Source organism: Molossus molossus, unplaced genomic scaffold (assembly GCF_014108415.1).
Source record: "Molossus molossus isolate mMolMol1 unplaced genomic scaffold, mMolMol1.p scaffold_m16_p_15, whole genome shotgun sequence".
In the NCBI taxonomy this organism is placed as follows: domain Eukaryota; kingdom Metazoa; phylum Chordata; class Mammalia; order Chiroptera; family Molossidae; genus Molossus; species Molossus molossus.
This window is the reverse complement of record NW_023425350.1, coordinates 51,123,358-51,137,667: the sequence shown is the minus strand read 5'-3', so window position 1 is coordinate 51,137,667 and position 14,310 is coordinate 51,123,358. Positions and strand designations below refer to the sequence as shown.

General features: G+C 41.4%; 1 protein-coding gene across 1 annotated transcript in view; it reads right to left on the bottom strand.

Annotated features, from left to right (window-relative positions):
* The window catches only part of ANXA4 (annexin A4), a 67,659-nt gene that overhangs the window by 973 nt on the left and 52,376 nt on the right, over positions 1–14,310 (bottom strand). Inside the window, exons 7-12 of the mRNA XM_036263260.1 lie at positions 13,509–13,588; positions 11,748–11,804; positions 8,153–8,246; positions 5,452–5,547; positions 4,815–4,873; positions 3,105–3,227 (exon numbers count right to left, since the gene is read on the bottom strand). Of these exons, the coding sequence (XP_036119153.1) occupies positions 3,105–3,227; positions 4,815–4,873; positions 5,452–5,547; positions 8,153–8,246; positions 11,748–11,804; positions 13,509–13,588 (509 nt within the window). The remainder of the gene's footprint in view (positions 1–3,104; positions 3,228–4,814; positions 4,874–5,451; positions 5,548–8,152; positions 8,247–11,747; positions 11,805–13,508; positions 13,589–14,310) is intronic.

The following is a 14,310-nucleotide window of genomic DNA, read 5'->3' as shown; positions in this document are numbered from 1 at the left end:
CCGAGGTACATGCCCTTAGCGGGAACCGAACCCGGGTCTCTCAGGACCGCAGGCCGACGCTCTAACCGCTGAGCCAAACCGGCCAGGGCTAGAAATTACTATTCTTAATATTCTGGTTCATGCATATCCTTCCAGACTTTTGTCTATGCATATAGATTCCTATGTGATGGGACTGTAGTATTTTGTATTCTGATTTTTTACTTAATATGGCCTGAATATTTCCCTATTTTAATGCATTAAATATTCTTTTTTTTTTTTTTTTTTTTATCCTCAACTGAGGACATTTTTCTATTTTTGTTCAGATAGAGTAGGAGGGAGAGGAAGAGAGAGAGAGAAACATTGACGTGAAAGGGACACATCGAGTGGCTGCCTCCCGCAGAACCTCAACCAGGGCCGGGGACAAACTGTAACCAAGGTATGTGCCCTTAGCGGTAACCGAACCTGGGTCTCTCTGGACCGCAGGCTGACGCTCTAACTGCTGAGCCAAACCGGCCAGGGCACATTAAATATTCTTCTACAGCATCATTATTTAATGATTATAGACTATCCCACTGTACATGGGTAAAATAATTTATTTGATCACCTCCCCCCATTGTTGGATATTTATATTGTTTCAAATTTTGCACTATTATAAACACTGCTGCAATAAGCATATTATAATTAAATTTTTGTGCATTTTTTTGGTGATTTACTCAGGATAAATTTTCATAAAATGGGAATTACTGTATTAATAATCATGTACTTACTTAAGCCTTTTGATATGGGTTGCAAAGTAGTCTTCTGGAAGGTGCTATAATTTCTACATCGAAATTTTTTTTTTATCCTCACCCAAGGACATTTTTCCATTTTTTGTTCAGATAGAGTGGGAGGGAATGAGAGGGAGAGAGAGAAACATCGACGTGAAAGGGACACATCGAGTGGCTGCCACCTACATGACTCAGCCAGGGCCAGGGACAAACTGCAACCGAGGTACATGCCCTTAGCGGGAACCAAACCCGGGTCTCTCTGGACCGCAGGCCGACGCTCTAACCGCTGAGCTATACCGCCCAGGGCAATAGATCAATTTTTGTTAGTGCTTCATGGGCACTAAAAAATATGAAATCTATGTTTATAGGGTTCAAAGTCGAATTTACATCTGTTAAAATAAATGTAATATATTCTTGTTTATATTTTGCCTCATTGATCTGCCAAAGAATAAGGATATATTAAAATCTCCCTCGAATAGTATGTGATCTTTAGGAGCCCCAAATTTCTTATTTATATATTTCAATGCAATACTATTTGGCACCTAAAGTTTTATAAGCATTTATTATTTTAATGTTTTTCTTTATTGATTTTAGAGAGAGAGGAAAGAAGAGGGAGAGATAGAAACATTGATGAGAGAGAACATCAGTTGGCCGCCTCCTGCACACCCCACACTGGGCATGGGGTCCACAACCTGGGCATGTGCCTTGACCGGGAATCGAACTGGCAATCTCTTAATGCATGGGTTGACGCTCAACCACTGAGCCACACCGGCCGGGATAGATTTGTATTTCTTAATGATTAATGTTATTGACCATCTTTTCATGTGCTTATTTGTCATTTGTATAACTTCCTTGGAGAAATATCTATTCAAATCTTTTATTGTTTTTTAAATTGGGTTGTCTTTTGTTATCGAGTTATAGTTTTTTATATATTCTGGATAATAAACTGATTTATTAGATATGGTTTTCAAATATTTTCTCCTAGTCTGTGTATTAATGGGCTTTTATTTTATTTTCTCTAAAGAAATTCCTAAACATACAATGGCTAAGCAAGAGATAGAGTTCATCTTTCAAACAGTTATTGCCAAATTGCCTCCAGAAAGGTTAGACTAGTTTTATAGTCCTTCCATAAGAGATGGTGAGTTTTCCCCAAGCCCTTCCCAATGCTGGTTATGAACTCTTTAAGTTTTGTGATGGTATTAGGTGAAAAATGGTTTGTTTTTATTTTAAACTAATTGAATATTAGTGAGATTAAATATTTTTCATTACAAATCAGCTATTTGTGTTTCATCTTTCACCAGTGCATGTTTTTTTTTTTTTTTTTTTACTTTTTTTTTATTTTATGAATTTTTATTTATTTTTTTGTTACAGATATTTTACCTTTTTACCCCATTGGCACCCCCCACCCCCCCCTCCACCCTGTCCCCGGCTTAGTTGTCCATGTCCATTGGTCACACCAGTGCATGTTTAATGTCCTTTCTCAATTTTGTTTTTGGGGTTTTGTCTGTTTTTTCCCCTTAGTGATTTGCAGAAGTTCTTAATACAAGGATATTAACTCTATATTGTATGCTATAAATGTATTTTTCCATAACTTAATTTATGGTCATCTATGAATCTTTAAAGTATTTTATTTGCAGCTGGCAATATTTCAGCTCTGCAAAATAAAGTTACCTCATAGGCTGTACAGAAATTGAAACGAGTTCCCGAATAAATACTACTACTGTGAAAATCTGCAGCTCAAATCACCTAATAGTGGTACCTCTGCATCTCTCAGTAGGATTCAGAATATTTAATTCCCATATCATATCCTGATTTGAAGTTTGCTGTGCAGGCAACACCAGCTTCTAGGGAAGTGGTCTCATAATTCCTCAAGAGACAAAATCCAAGTAATGAGAGGTTTTTAGGAATGTGAATCATTCCTCATCACTCCCTTGCCCTGTTAGCATGCCTCGAAGTCTGGTGCCAGGTAAAGAAGAGCAGTCCAGGATAAGGAACATGCTTTCCCATAGTCTCAGCGGACCTCCGCTGACCCTGGCTAGAATTCTGGATGACTAAGTCAGTTGCTTATCTTTCATTGTAAGCTGGTAGACAGAGAAATTGTGCTCTTACAAGCATTCATTAAAATATAATCTTTCTGTGTCTGGGACAACATAAAATAATTGGTATATTTACAATGCAAACATTTCCAGCTTCTGACAGAGATTTAAACATCTGTGTGAAAGGAGAGAGACTGGAAATATCTGAATTAGAGTACCATCTTTAAACAGAATGTTATCTGCCACGGAGAGGATAAGAGGTATCCAAATACTCAGGTCAGAACCCCATCCTTTAATCAGAGCTTTCCCCTGGGCCCCTTACCTTGATGAAGGAGTACAGAGACTTTCCATAGAGCCTCTTGAAGTGTGCCCGAATGTCTAACATATCAATCTCCGCTCGAGAAACCATCACTCTGATAAGGGTGTCATCATCGGTGCCCAAGCCCTAGGGAAGAAAACAAGATCCCAGCATATCAAGGTCTACGTGGTTTCCAGATCGTGCTCTTTGGTCTGTCAAGGCCAGACTTTGCATAACTCTCCTGATGACTTCCTTTATGCCACGACCTTAGAGGCACGAGGAATATGGCTTCTCACCATGCTGTTCAAGGCTTTCACCAATTTACCTTTCCAATACTCTGTTCTGACAAGAGGAGAACCCCCTCCCACTCCAGAGACATACCCCGTGTTCTCCAGCCTGCAAGCCTCACTTGCAGTGATTCCTCCCCCACCCCCAAGTCATCGTCCCCTCTCCTGCCTTACCATTCCTTCCTCCCATTTTAAATCCTCCAATGTAAAACTTCCTCTAAGGTCCTGCTCAAACATAACAACTTCTTTGTTTTTCTTAATCCTTACCCGAGGATATTTTTCCATTTATCTTCAGATAGAATGGGGGGGGGGGGGGGAGGGGAGAGAGAGAGAGAGAAAGAAAGAAAGAAAGAAAGAAAGAAAGAAAGAAAGAAAGAAAGAAACAGAGGAAGAAAGAAAAGATAGATGTGAGAGAAACACATCAATTGGTTGCCTCCCACATAACCCTGACCAGGGCTGGGGACTGAACTGCAACCAGGGTACGTGCCCTTGACCAGAATCGAATCCATGATTCTTTGGTCCAAGGACCGAAGCTCTAATGGCTGAGTCAAATTGACCAGAGCGTAACAACTTCTTTATATATTCTTTTCTGATCTACACCGTATAAAAAAACAAATGTGCCCTGGCCAGTTTGCTCAGTGGTTAGAGCATTGGCCTGCAGACCAGAGTCCGGGGTTCAGTTCCCACTAAGGACACGTACCTTGGTTGCAGTTTGTCCCCAGTTCCAGTGGGGGTCGTGTGAGTGGCAACCACTCGATGTGTCTCTCTCACGTTGATATTTCTCTCTCTCTTCCTCCCTCTCCCTCTTGCTCTATCTGAAGATAAATGCAAAAATGTCCTCGGGTGAGGATAAAAACAATACAAAACAAAAAACAAATGTTTGAAAGGAAAAATACCCTATCTTCTGTGTTCCTGTGTTGGATCCTCAGCTATGGTCTTGCATTCCATTTTGTTCTAATTGGTGTTTTGCACACACCTGCCTTCCCCTCAAGGCTAGAAGTTCTTTGAGAGCAAGGACTACATTTTGATCTTCCCTGCACCACGCCTGGTTCCCAGCAAGGGTACTGGCACAGAGTACAGTGCATGGTTAGGAGCTTGAGCTCTGAAGCCAGGTTGCCAGTGTTTGCAACCCTGCTCCATTACTTCTTCAGTGAGGACCCTGGGAAAATTGTGTATCCTCTCTATGCCTCAGTTTTCTTATCTGTAAAATGGGGGTTGATACATATCCCATAAGGCTGTTGTAGGGATAAAACTGATCTATATGTATAAAGCATTAGGAAGAATGATCACACATTATAAGTACTCAATAAATATGGCCTAATATTATTATTAGCAGGTACTCAGTTGAAGTATTTGATCAACTGAACTGAATATATAAGATTGGTTTTGTCTCATTTGGACACAAGACATATCAGAGCCATTCAGATGCTAAAAAGAAGCCTTTTACCTTCATAGATTTATAAAGCCTTTCAGCAAAATATGCAGATTTGTTCCTCATGCACTTTACTGTCAAGAGATAAAAAAAAAGAAAAGAAAAGATTGCAGATAAAATCTATGAGGAAAAACTTGACAGCTGTTCCCTTTGTTTCTATAAACTATGAAGCAATATATCTTTGTCAGAAAAACTGTAGCCAGGCAATGTTTTATGAATACAGGCTATGCTGAAAGCACTTTCACAGATGAGAAGTATTCTTAATTTATTGTCAAATTCCTGGCGAAGTAATTAATAAAGGCCATTAAAGCAAAAGGCAGCATATGATTTAAAATGATTACCATCTCTACCATATGAAGTTATTTGTTCTAACCATTCACAGACCTATAAGATGCAGCTAGTATATGATTATCTTTCCTATATCCTGAAATATAAAGGCACAGAGGATATAAAATATATAAAGCCACATGGTACAATAACAATTAGGTTCTATATAATATTTCTTGTTTAAAATTCTGGATCACATCATGAGTGATTTAAACAATTTTTTCTAATCCCTAAAAAAATTCTACATCCCATAACTACAAACTGATAACAAGGAGAAAAGTCTATAAACATTTGTTTCTCCACTCCCCAACCCCTACCAGCTTACCTATGGCCAGCAGGGCATCTTCAAAACTACCAGATGTTTCAGATTTAATACTCTGTTCAATATCCTTCTGTGATATCCTTTTGTATTCATCAAACACTACAAACAATAACAAAATGGAATTACAAATAATAAAAAAAAGAACAGAGGGTATCTGTTTTGTTTATCTTTTTAGCATCACCTTCTTTGGGGTGATGCCCTGCTCCAACGTGTGTGATTCTCTCAGGGCTGTCAATCCAAGGACACCCCTACCCCCAACATATACCATAAGCTCTACCAAATCAGTGAGCAGTTCATCCAACCAGGAATAATCAGCCTTACCCTCCTGGGAATTTTAAAATTGAGCAGATAGATCTTGGGGATGGCCAAAAGCACTGAGTCATCTTTACCTTCAGAGAACAAAAGAATCACCTAGGAAATCTGTTAAATGTCCTGTGTGTCACTCTCAGAGGTTGTTCTAAGTCAGACAGTCTGAAGTAGGGGTTCAAGAATCAACATTTTTTGTGGAGACCTGACTTTGGGAAACTGCCTTAGAAATAAAATCCATGACTCCCTTCTAGTGAGATCCTCAGAACTGTCTTGATTTCTGCTCTTCCTGGAGGCATTCAGCTCTCCCTTCAATTCAATGAACCACCAATATTTTCCATTTTCCCTCTTGTTCCATTCTATAGTAGCACCCCCCCCCCTTTTTAATCCTCGCCCGAGAACATTTTTCTATTTTTTCATTTTTTGTTCAGATAGAGTGGGAAGGAGAGAGGGGAAGAGAGAGAGAGAAACATTAACGTAAAAGGGACCCATCCAGTGGCTGCCTCCTGCAATGACCCAACCGAGCCTGGGGACAAACTACAACTGAGGTATGTGCCCTTCGTGGGAACCAACCTGGGTCTCTCTAGACCGCAGGCCGACGCTCTAACCACTGAGCCAAACCGGCCAGGGCTCCCCCACTTTTTTAACTTAAGTTGGAGTCAGTGTATATTGCTTGGAATAAAAAAATCTAATTGAGCGCAGCTGGTGTGGCTCAGTGGTTGAGTGTTGACCCATGCACCAAGAGGTTGCCAGTTCGATTGCCGGTCAGGGCACATGCCCAAGTTGTGGGCCAAATCCTCAGGAGGTGGCCAATAGAAGTTCTCTTTCATCGATGTTTCTCTCTCTCTCTCCCTCTCTCTTACTCTCTCTAAAATCAATTTTTAAAAATCTAATTGACACATTTTCTAAACTTCAGTCTTTTCCACTGTAAAATTGGAAAATGGCCCTGGCCGGTTTGGCTCAGCGGTTAGAGCGTCGGCCTGCGGTCCGGGGAGACCCGGGTTCGGTTCCCGCTAAGGGCCTGTACCTCGGTTGCAGTTTGTTCCCGGCCCTGGTTGGTCGTGCGGGTGGCAGCCACTCGATGTGTCCCTTTCACGTCGATGTTTCTCTCTCTTCCTCTCTCTCCCTCCCACTCTATCTGTGCAAAAAATGGAAAAATGTCCTCTGGTGAGGATGAAAATGACTGGCTGCTCCATTGGGATGCAGCAACAAACAATGCTTACAATATGCCTAGCACTGTACCTAGGGGACAGAGAAGTAACAAAACCTTAGTTACTACAAATTGTCGCTATTGTTGTTGGTAGGTAAGAAACTTATGAAGTTTTCTTTATCCAAATAGTGCTTAAGATATTTTCTTCCAATGGCTTATAAGCAGATTATTTTATAAATGCCCAACTATTGACTTGTGCCTGGAAGTGAAATTTGTTACAAATGTTTGCCCGAAACAGACGTCTGAGGACCTGCAATTTTTAGAAAGTACCACCAGGGGGAGATTTGTAGGTTTTTTAGTAACCAGGCAGGGAAAGAAAGGCAAAGCAATAGGGAGCTGAGTGAGAAAGGGGTGCATCTGATGGTCTATAGCCCATGACAGTTATTAACAGGAGTAATTACCTATTTCTAGTCACTGTGGAATATCTGAAATAACTGTAACTTCCAAATGTGTTGTAATTGTCAATTACTTTTTTTTCAATTTAAAAAACTCATTCTCAAATTTCCCACAAGTTTTGTAAATTGTGATTATAAGGGCACAGTGGGTTTATAAGAGCATCAAGACTTAAGAGCTTATAAAGAAGATAAAATATCTTATTAAACCCTCATTTCTGTTTACAAGAAGGAAATAAACCTGACAACAAATATTCCACAGTTGTTTGGTATCTTTTCCCCAACCAAGTTAAAAGCACATTATGTAGACTAGCATTATCAGAAGCAAATTAGAAATATTCCACATAGGAAATAAAATTTAAATGCCCCACTATTCATCTAATGCAACATACCCCCCTAAAAAGATCACTTCTGTTAGTTTTACAATTTGGATGTTAAATAGGAATAAATGTAAACCAACATTTCTATTTTCTTGCTTGCTGATATACTGAAGATTTTTTCTTATGTAACTCAATTTAAATAGAGCTGCTTTAGAAAAAGGATGGACTATGAAGGCCAGTTTCCTATAAACAGAAACGCCAAACTTCTAGAAATACATCTACTAATTATTCATAATGAATCTTTCAGAAAGTTGGCCCTCATGCACATTGCTGCACTCACACATTTCCATCTTAGACAGTTCAGGGCAATCAGTTTTGTACCAAGTAAAGGAGGAAAGGTTATCAACTAATTATGGGCAGTATAGTTTTCATTATCTTTCAAACTGCATCTTTGGAAGATGAAGCAAATGCCTTACCATGCAACAGATGATTTCGATTCCGGGAACAGAGCACAGTCAGAAATTTCACCTCATCTGTCCCCCATTTCTTCTCCCCAGCCTCATACAGGTCCTGAAGCCAAACAAAGCACGTGTTTAAACCACCACAGAGAAGGTGCCAGAACATATCCACATATTTCCAGGACTTTAAAGCGCTGAGATGGCTTAGTTTTATTTTGCTGGTGATGCGGGTGGAAGTGATACTGGCAGTGAGTGGTATGACTCAGAATTTTTCCTTAGGTCTATAACTAATGGGACCTTATAACAAGTCCTTGAGAGTCAAGGCGATCACCAGTAGCTCCCTACATTCAGACTACATGGTTCTATCTTAAGAGCTACAAGACATGTCCTAGAGTTGGGCTGTTCCATACAGGAGTCACTAACCACATGTGGCTATTTAAATTTTGATAAAGTTAATTAAAATTAAATAAAAAAATTCAACTCCTCACCCTGGCCGGTTTGGCTCAGCAGTTAGAGTGTCGGCCTGCGGTCCAGAGAGACCCGGGTTCAGTTCCCGCTAAGGGCGCGTACCTCGGTTGCAGTTTCTCCCTGGCCCTGGTTGGTCCTGTGGGTGGCAGCTACTCAATGTGTCCCTTTCACATCGATGTTTCTCTCTCTCTCTCTCTTCCTCTCTCTCCCTCCCACTCTATCTGAACAAAAAATGTCCTCAGGTGAGGGAAAAAAAAAATTCAACTCCTCAGCATCCTAGCCACATTTCAAGTGCTCAGTGGCCACATGTGGCTTGCGGCCACGCATAACAGACAGTGCAAATGTAGAACACTTCACACATTGCAGGAAGTTCTATTGGGCATCAAGGTTCTAGAATGAGTTCTGCTTTGCTTGGGGCTACATAGGTCTCACAGTAGAATCAGAACCCATCAGTAATTGCTTATATTCCAACAAGGTAGGAATATAAAAAGTGGATTGTGGTCACTTTAACTATGCTACTGATAAATCAAAACTACTGTTCATATCACTTTATATGTATTAGGGTGGCTACAATCAAAATAAATAAATAACAAGTGTTGACAAGGTTGTGGAGAAATTGGAATCCTTGTACACTGTTGATGGGAATGTAAAATGATTCAGTCTCTATGGAAACCAGTATGGTTGCTCCACAAAAAAATTTAAAAATAGAATTACCATATGACCCAGCAATACTATTTCTGTGTATATATCCAAAATAATTCAAATAAGAATCTTAAGAAGATATTTGTATACTCATGTTCATAGCAGCGTTATTCACAATAGCCTAAAGGTGGAAGCAACCCAAATGTCCATCAATAGATGAACGGATAAACAAAATGTGGTATATACATGTAATGGGATACTATATAGCTTTAAAAAGAAAAGAAATTCTGACACGTATTACAACATGGATGAACCTTGAGGACAGTATGCTATGTGAAATAAGCCAGTCACAAAGACAAATATTACATGATTTCACTTATATGAAGTGTCTATAGTCGTCAAATGCATAAAAACACAAAGTAGAATAGTGGTTGTCAGTGGCTGGGGAGTGGAGAAAATGAGTTGTTTAATGGGTACAGAGTTTCAGTTTTGCAAGATGAGAAGTTCTGGATTCAAAGAGCCCAATTCTACCAACTTTTTGATCTTGGACCAGTTACTGAAATCTCTGCGTCAATTTCCTAGTCTTTAAAACAGAAGCACCTACTGTCCTGATTTGTTGCAGGGACAAAAGGTAGAGTCGTTAACACAATGCCTGGCCCTAGCAAACCCACAAAAAATTGATAATGAATATAATGTTTCAGGAATAAATTGCTCACTAACTCTTCATTTAATTTGGGATTTACCTGGGCTATGGAGGTTCCTTCCAGCATGTGCAAAAATGCTCTCCTTGAGGTAGGTGACATTCACATAAGCATTCAAGAGTCACATTGTTTTTGCCCAGCCAGTGTGGCTCAGTGGTTGAGCATTGACCCATGTACCAAGAGGTCACTGATTTGATTCCCAGTCAGGGCACATGCCTGGGTTATGGGCTTGATCCCAGTAGGGGGCATGCCGGAGGCAGCTAATCTTGAAGTTGATGTTTTTCTCTCTCTCTCCCTTCCTTTCTCTCAAAAATCAATAAAAACATTTTTTTAAAAAAGAATTCCATTATTTTCATTATATTCTGCCTCCTCAGAGCTTCTGGACTGAAGGCAATTTCCTGTGTCTCCTGTGTGGCACAGGCCTCCCTGAGTTCTCAGAACTCTTATGACACACATCCCCTTCTCCCTTCTAGTGAAAACAGCAGGTTCTTGCCTGCAGAATCCAGAGTGGTTCATACCTCACATACTGAATGGGACCAGTCCTTCTCCATGGTTGTCTTTGGGTTAAGAGTACAGGGTCTAGATCCAAATGACCTAGGTTCAAATCCCAGTTCTGACATTTATTATCTGTATGAACTTGAGCAAGGAACTCGACTTCTCTGAGCCTCGATTTCACTGTCCACAAGATGGGAATAACAACACTTACTTATTGCAAGGATTCAATGACATGTCATATCAAGAACTAGAACAGTGTTTGGTACCTGGTAAAAGACCCACTTTTTTTTTTATCCTCACCCGAGGACACTTTTTCCATTTTTTGTTCAGATAGTGTGGGAGAGAGAGAAAAAAAGGAAGAGATAGAGAAACATTGACATGAAGGGACACATCGAGTGGCTGCCACCCACACGACCAACAAGGGCCGGGGACAAATTGCAACCGAGGTACATGCCCTTAGCGGGAACTGAACCCGGGTCTCTCTGGACCGCAGGCTGATGCTCTAACCGCTGAGCCATACTGGCCAGGGCAAAAGACCCACTTGTTATTAGCTATTATGATTAGTGTTATTTGACCACAGTAAATAGACTAGGGGTTGGTGCCCACACTAGTGAGCTGTGTACCAAGAAAGCAACAGCCTCTTTGGGTTTGGTATTAATTTTACCCAATAGGGTACACACTGTGCCAAGCTGTTTCACACAGGTCCTATCAACGTTCTCTTTGGGGAAATAAAAGTGCCAGGTAAATAAAACAAAGGCAGGTCCCTTCATCTCCAAGTGATTCAGAAGACATTCCATGGTTCACTGGGGTGACCATGGTCCCAATGTCAAGAAATCTAGAATCCAGGAGTGCTTATATAATGATGCCTCATGCCACCCTCAAGCCCCAGGTATTTCTGAAAGAAGCTTCTGCTATTAAAAATCATCTGTGAGGCCCTGGCTGGTTTGGCTCAGTAGTTAGAGCGTCGGCCTGCAGTCCAGAGAGACCTGGGTTCGGTTCCCACTAAGGGCGCGTACCACGATTGCAGTTTGTCCCCGGCCCTGGTTGGTTGTGCGGGTGGCAGCCACTCGATGTGTCCCTTTCACGTCGATGTTTCTCTCTCTCTCTTCCTCTCTCTCCCTCCCACTCTATCTGAACAAAAAATGGAAAAATGTCCTCAGGTGAGGATAAAAAAAAAAAGTCACCTGTGAGGATTTCCCCCCCCATAACATATCCTAGCCAGGCCAATATACACTGAAATATAAGAGGGGCTCTACCAATTAAGGACTGTTTTACTGGCAAAAGAAAGAAGCTGCAGTTCTACTCACCTGGGCATCCTGCCTCACGAGAGCATCATCTAGGTAATTGGTTTCATCCCTGCCACCCTGAGGATGAGAAAAACAAACCAAAGAGAATGACATACAGTAGTCATGAAGAGCTGGATGAGACCGAACGCCTGGGAACCCTATGCCATGATAACATGGCAGAAGGCCACAAGGGGACACTTCCAGCCTAGGGAGAAAGGACAGAAGGCCCTTTGAGTGTGCCTGCATTTTTCCTATGGCTCTGATCAGAGCCTAGAGAACATTACCAGAGGGAAAGCCCCTGTAGCACTGTCTGCAACATTAGAAAGGGAAGGGGAATGAATGCTGCTTGTTGGCTGTTCACTCAACTACTGTCTCCTCCCCTTCCCCACCTCCTGCCCCATTCCAGCCTCTTTCCAGCTGATGCATGCCTTTGGAACTGGCACGTCTACATTGATCACTTCTGTCAAACAGGTTTGGAACAGAGGAGAGAGTCAAGAGTGTCTGGGACCAGCAGTGGGGCTTAAGGAGTACATGAAAACACCAACACAAGGGCATAGTTGACCCCTTGGAGGAATGCTATAGAACGGCAAAACAGGCTACTTTCCTCCAGGGTGTCAGAGTATATTTATTGCTATGCTATCTCACTACTCTATGGTCTAGGCATGGCGCAGCAGAATGGTAAATCCAGGAGAAAAACAACAGCAACAGTACTAACAGAAAAAGACAAGTCAGGAAGAAGAGCTGGTTTGGAGAGAAAATGAGTTCAGGTTTAGTTTAGGAGGATTAATTTGAAGTGATGGCAGACTATGCATAAGGAAATATCTAAAAAGCAGTGAGAAACGAGTCTCACACTCAAGAAGGAGGTCGGGGATAAAGATATAATTGGGAAGTCACGTGTAACATCTTGTGTATCCATCTCCTCTTTCCTGGCACCCCTGCTCCCACACTAACGCTGTTCTGCTTTATTTCTCATATGGAATATTGAGGCAACTTTCTACCTGGTATTCCAGCCTCCAATTCCTTGCCATTGCAATTAATCTTACACACAACTATTATATTACTCTTGTAAAAATGTGGTTCTAATCACATCATCATACTGCTCCCAAACCTTCAGTGGCTCCCTACTGCTCTGCAAAGAAAGTATAACTCCTCCTGACATAGAATCCCAGGTCATCCTTCCACCTCGCTGCTACAATAATCAGCCTGACTGCTTAGCCCACTGTTCCCAGATCACACCCTGTTTCCTGCCTCCTTGCCTTCTTCCCGTGTGGAATGCACCCACCCACACCTCTGCTGTTTGAAGTCCCAGCAACCTTCCAAGTCCTCTCTGAACCTGCACCTCTACCAACAAGCCTTTTTTTTGTTTCTGCAACCAAAATTCTCCTTGAACCTTCCTTTTACTCTGTGTCTCTCCTTAGGTACTTAGGTTTCAAGCCTTCATAGTAACTGTGTATCTGATATATTCCCTTATGACAATATAGACTCCTAAAGCCCAGGAACTGCCTCTTAATCATCCTCATAACTCTCAATGCACTAAGTAATAAGACCAGGCAGATAATGAGGTATATACTTGTATATACGAATTAGAATAAATAGATGTACATGTCTAAACAGAGTTTCTCAAGGAGATAAGATAAAACAGAGCGGCTCAAGAAAAACACCTGAGGCAAGTTCACATTTGGGAGGTTGAAAGGAAGAGAAAGCCTGGAAAAGGGAATGGAAAATGAGCAAGTCAAGAAATCCAACTCCCATCAGAACTGGCCAGCAGAGGGCGCCACTCACAGCGGACAGGGACACCAGGACGCGCTGGAACATGAAGGACGTGTCAGAGCGAATGTCATCTTCAAGGCTCCGCCCATACTCTAGTAAGAAAGTAAAATTAGCCACATTAGGATAGAGTCCTGCTCAACACTGTGTCACACTCCGGAGCCTTCTGTGCTCTCCAGGACCGGCCTGTTTACTGAAGCAGGTCCTCCTGTTTTTCACCTCATGCACAGTTTTTCATAAGCAACTCTGGTAAAATGGTCAAGATAAATTTAGCTTGTTTTTATAGTGGAAACAAGATGTTCTGGTTCCTTAAAATGGGAGGTGGAGGAGGCTAGGGCTATAATCTTCACTGTTCCTACTCTTCAGGGTCTGTTCTAAACACAGTTTTCAGTGATGGAGAGAACAGTAACCATCGAAACACAAATGCAGTGGTTTCTGAACTGTGTTTGCCTACATTCTGGCATGTGCCTTTTCTGCCATGTCACTGGCTTGGGGCTTCCCCAAGAGAAGCTCCAACCCGTCAGCGCCCTCTAGATGGACAGGGCCTGCATCCGACAGATGTGAGGATCCAGCGCTAGAACCAAACTCCCACCGTTTAGAACAGCCTTCTCTAAACACTTACCAAAGAACTACTGTTGTTTTGTTGTTTTCTTTCTATTAAAGTAGTACATGTTTATTACAGAAAACTTAGGAAAAATGGGGGGGGGCTCATCATAATCTAATCACCCACAAATAATAATTATCAATAACATTTTCATGAACATCCTTACTTTCCCCCACATACCCATGTTATTTTTTTCTTAAAAAAAAGGGGGGG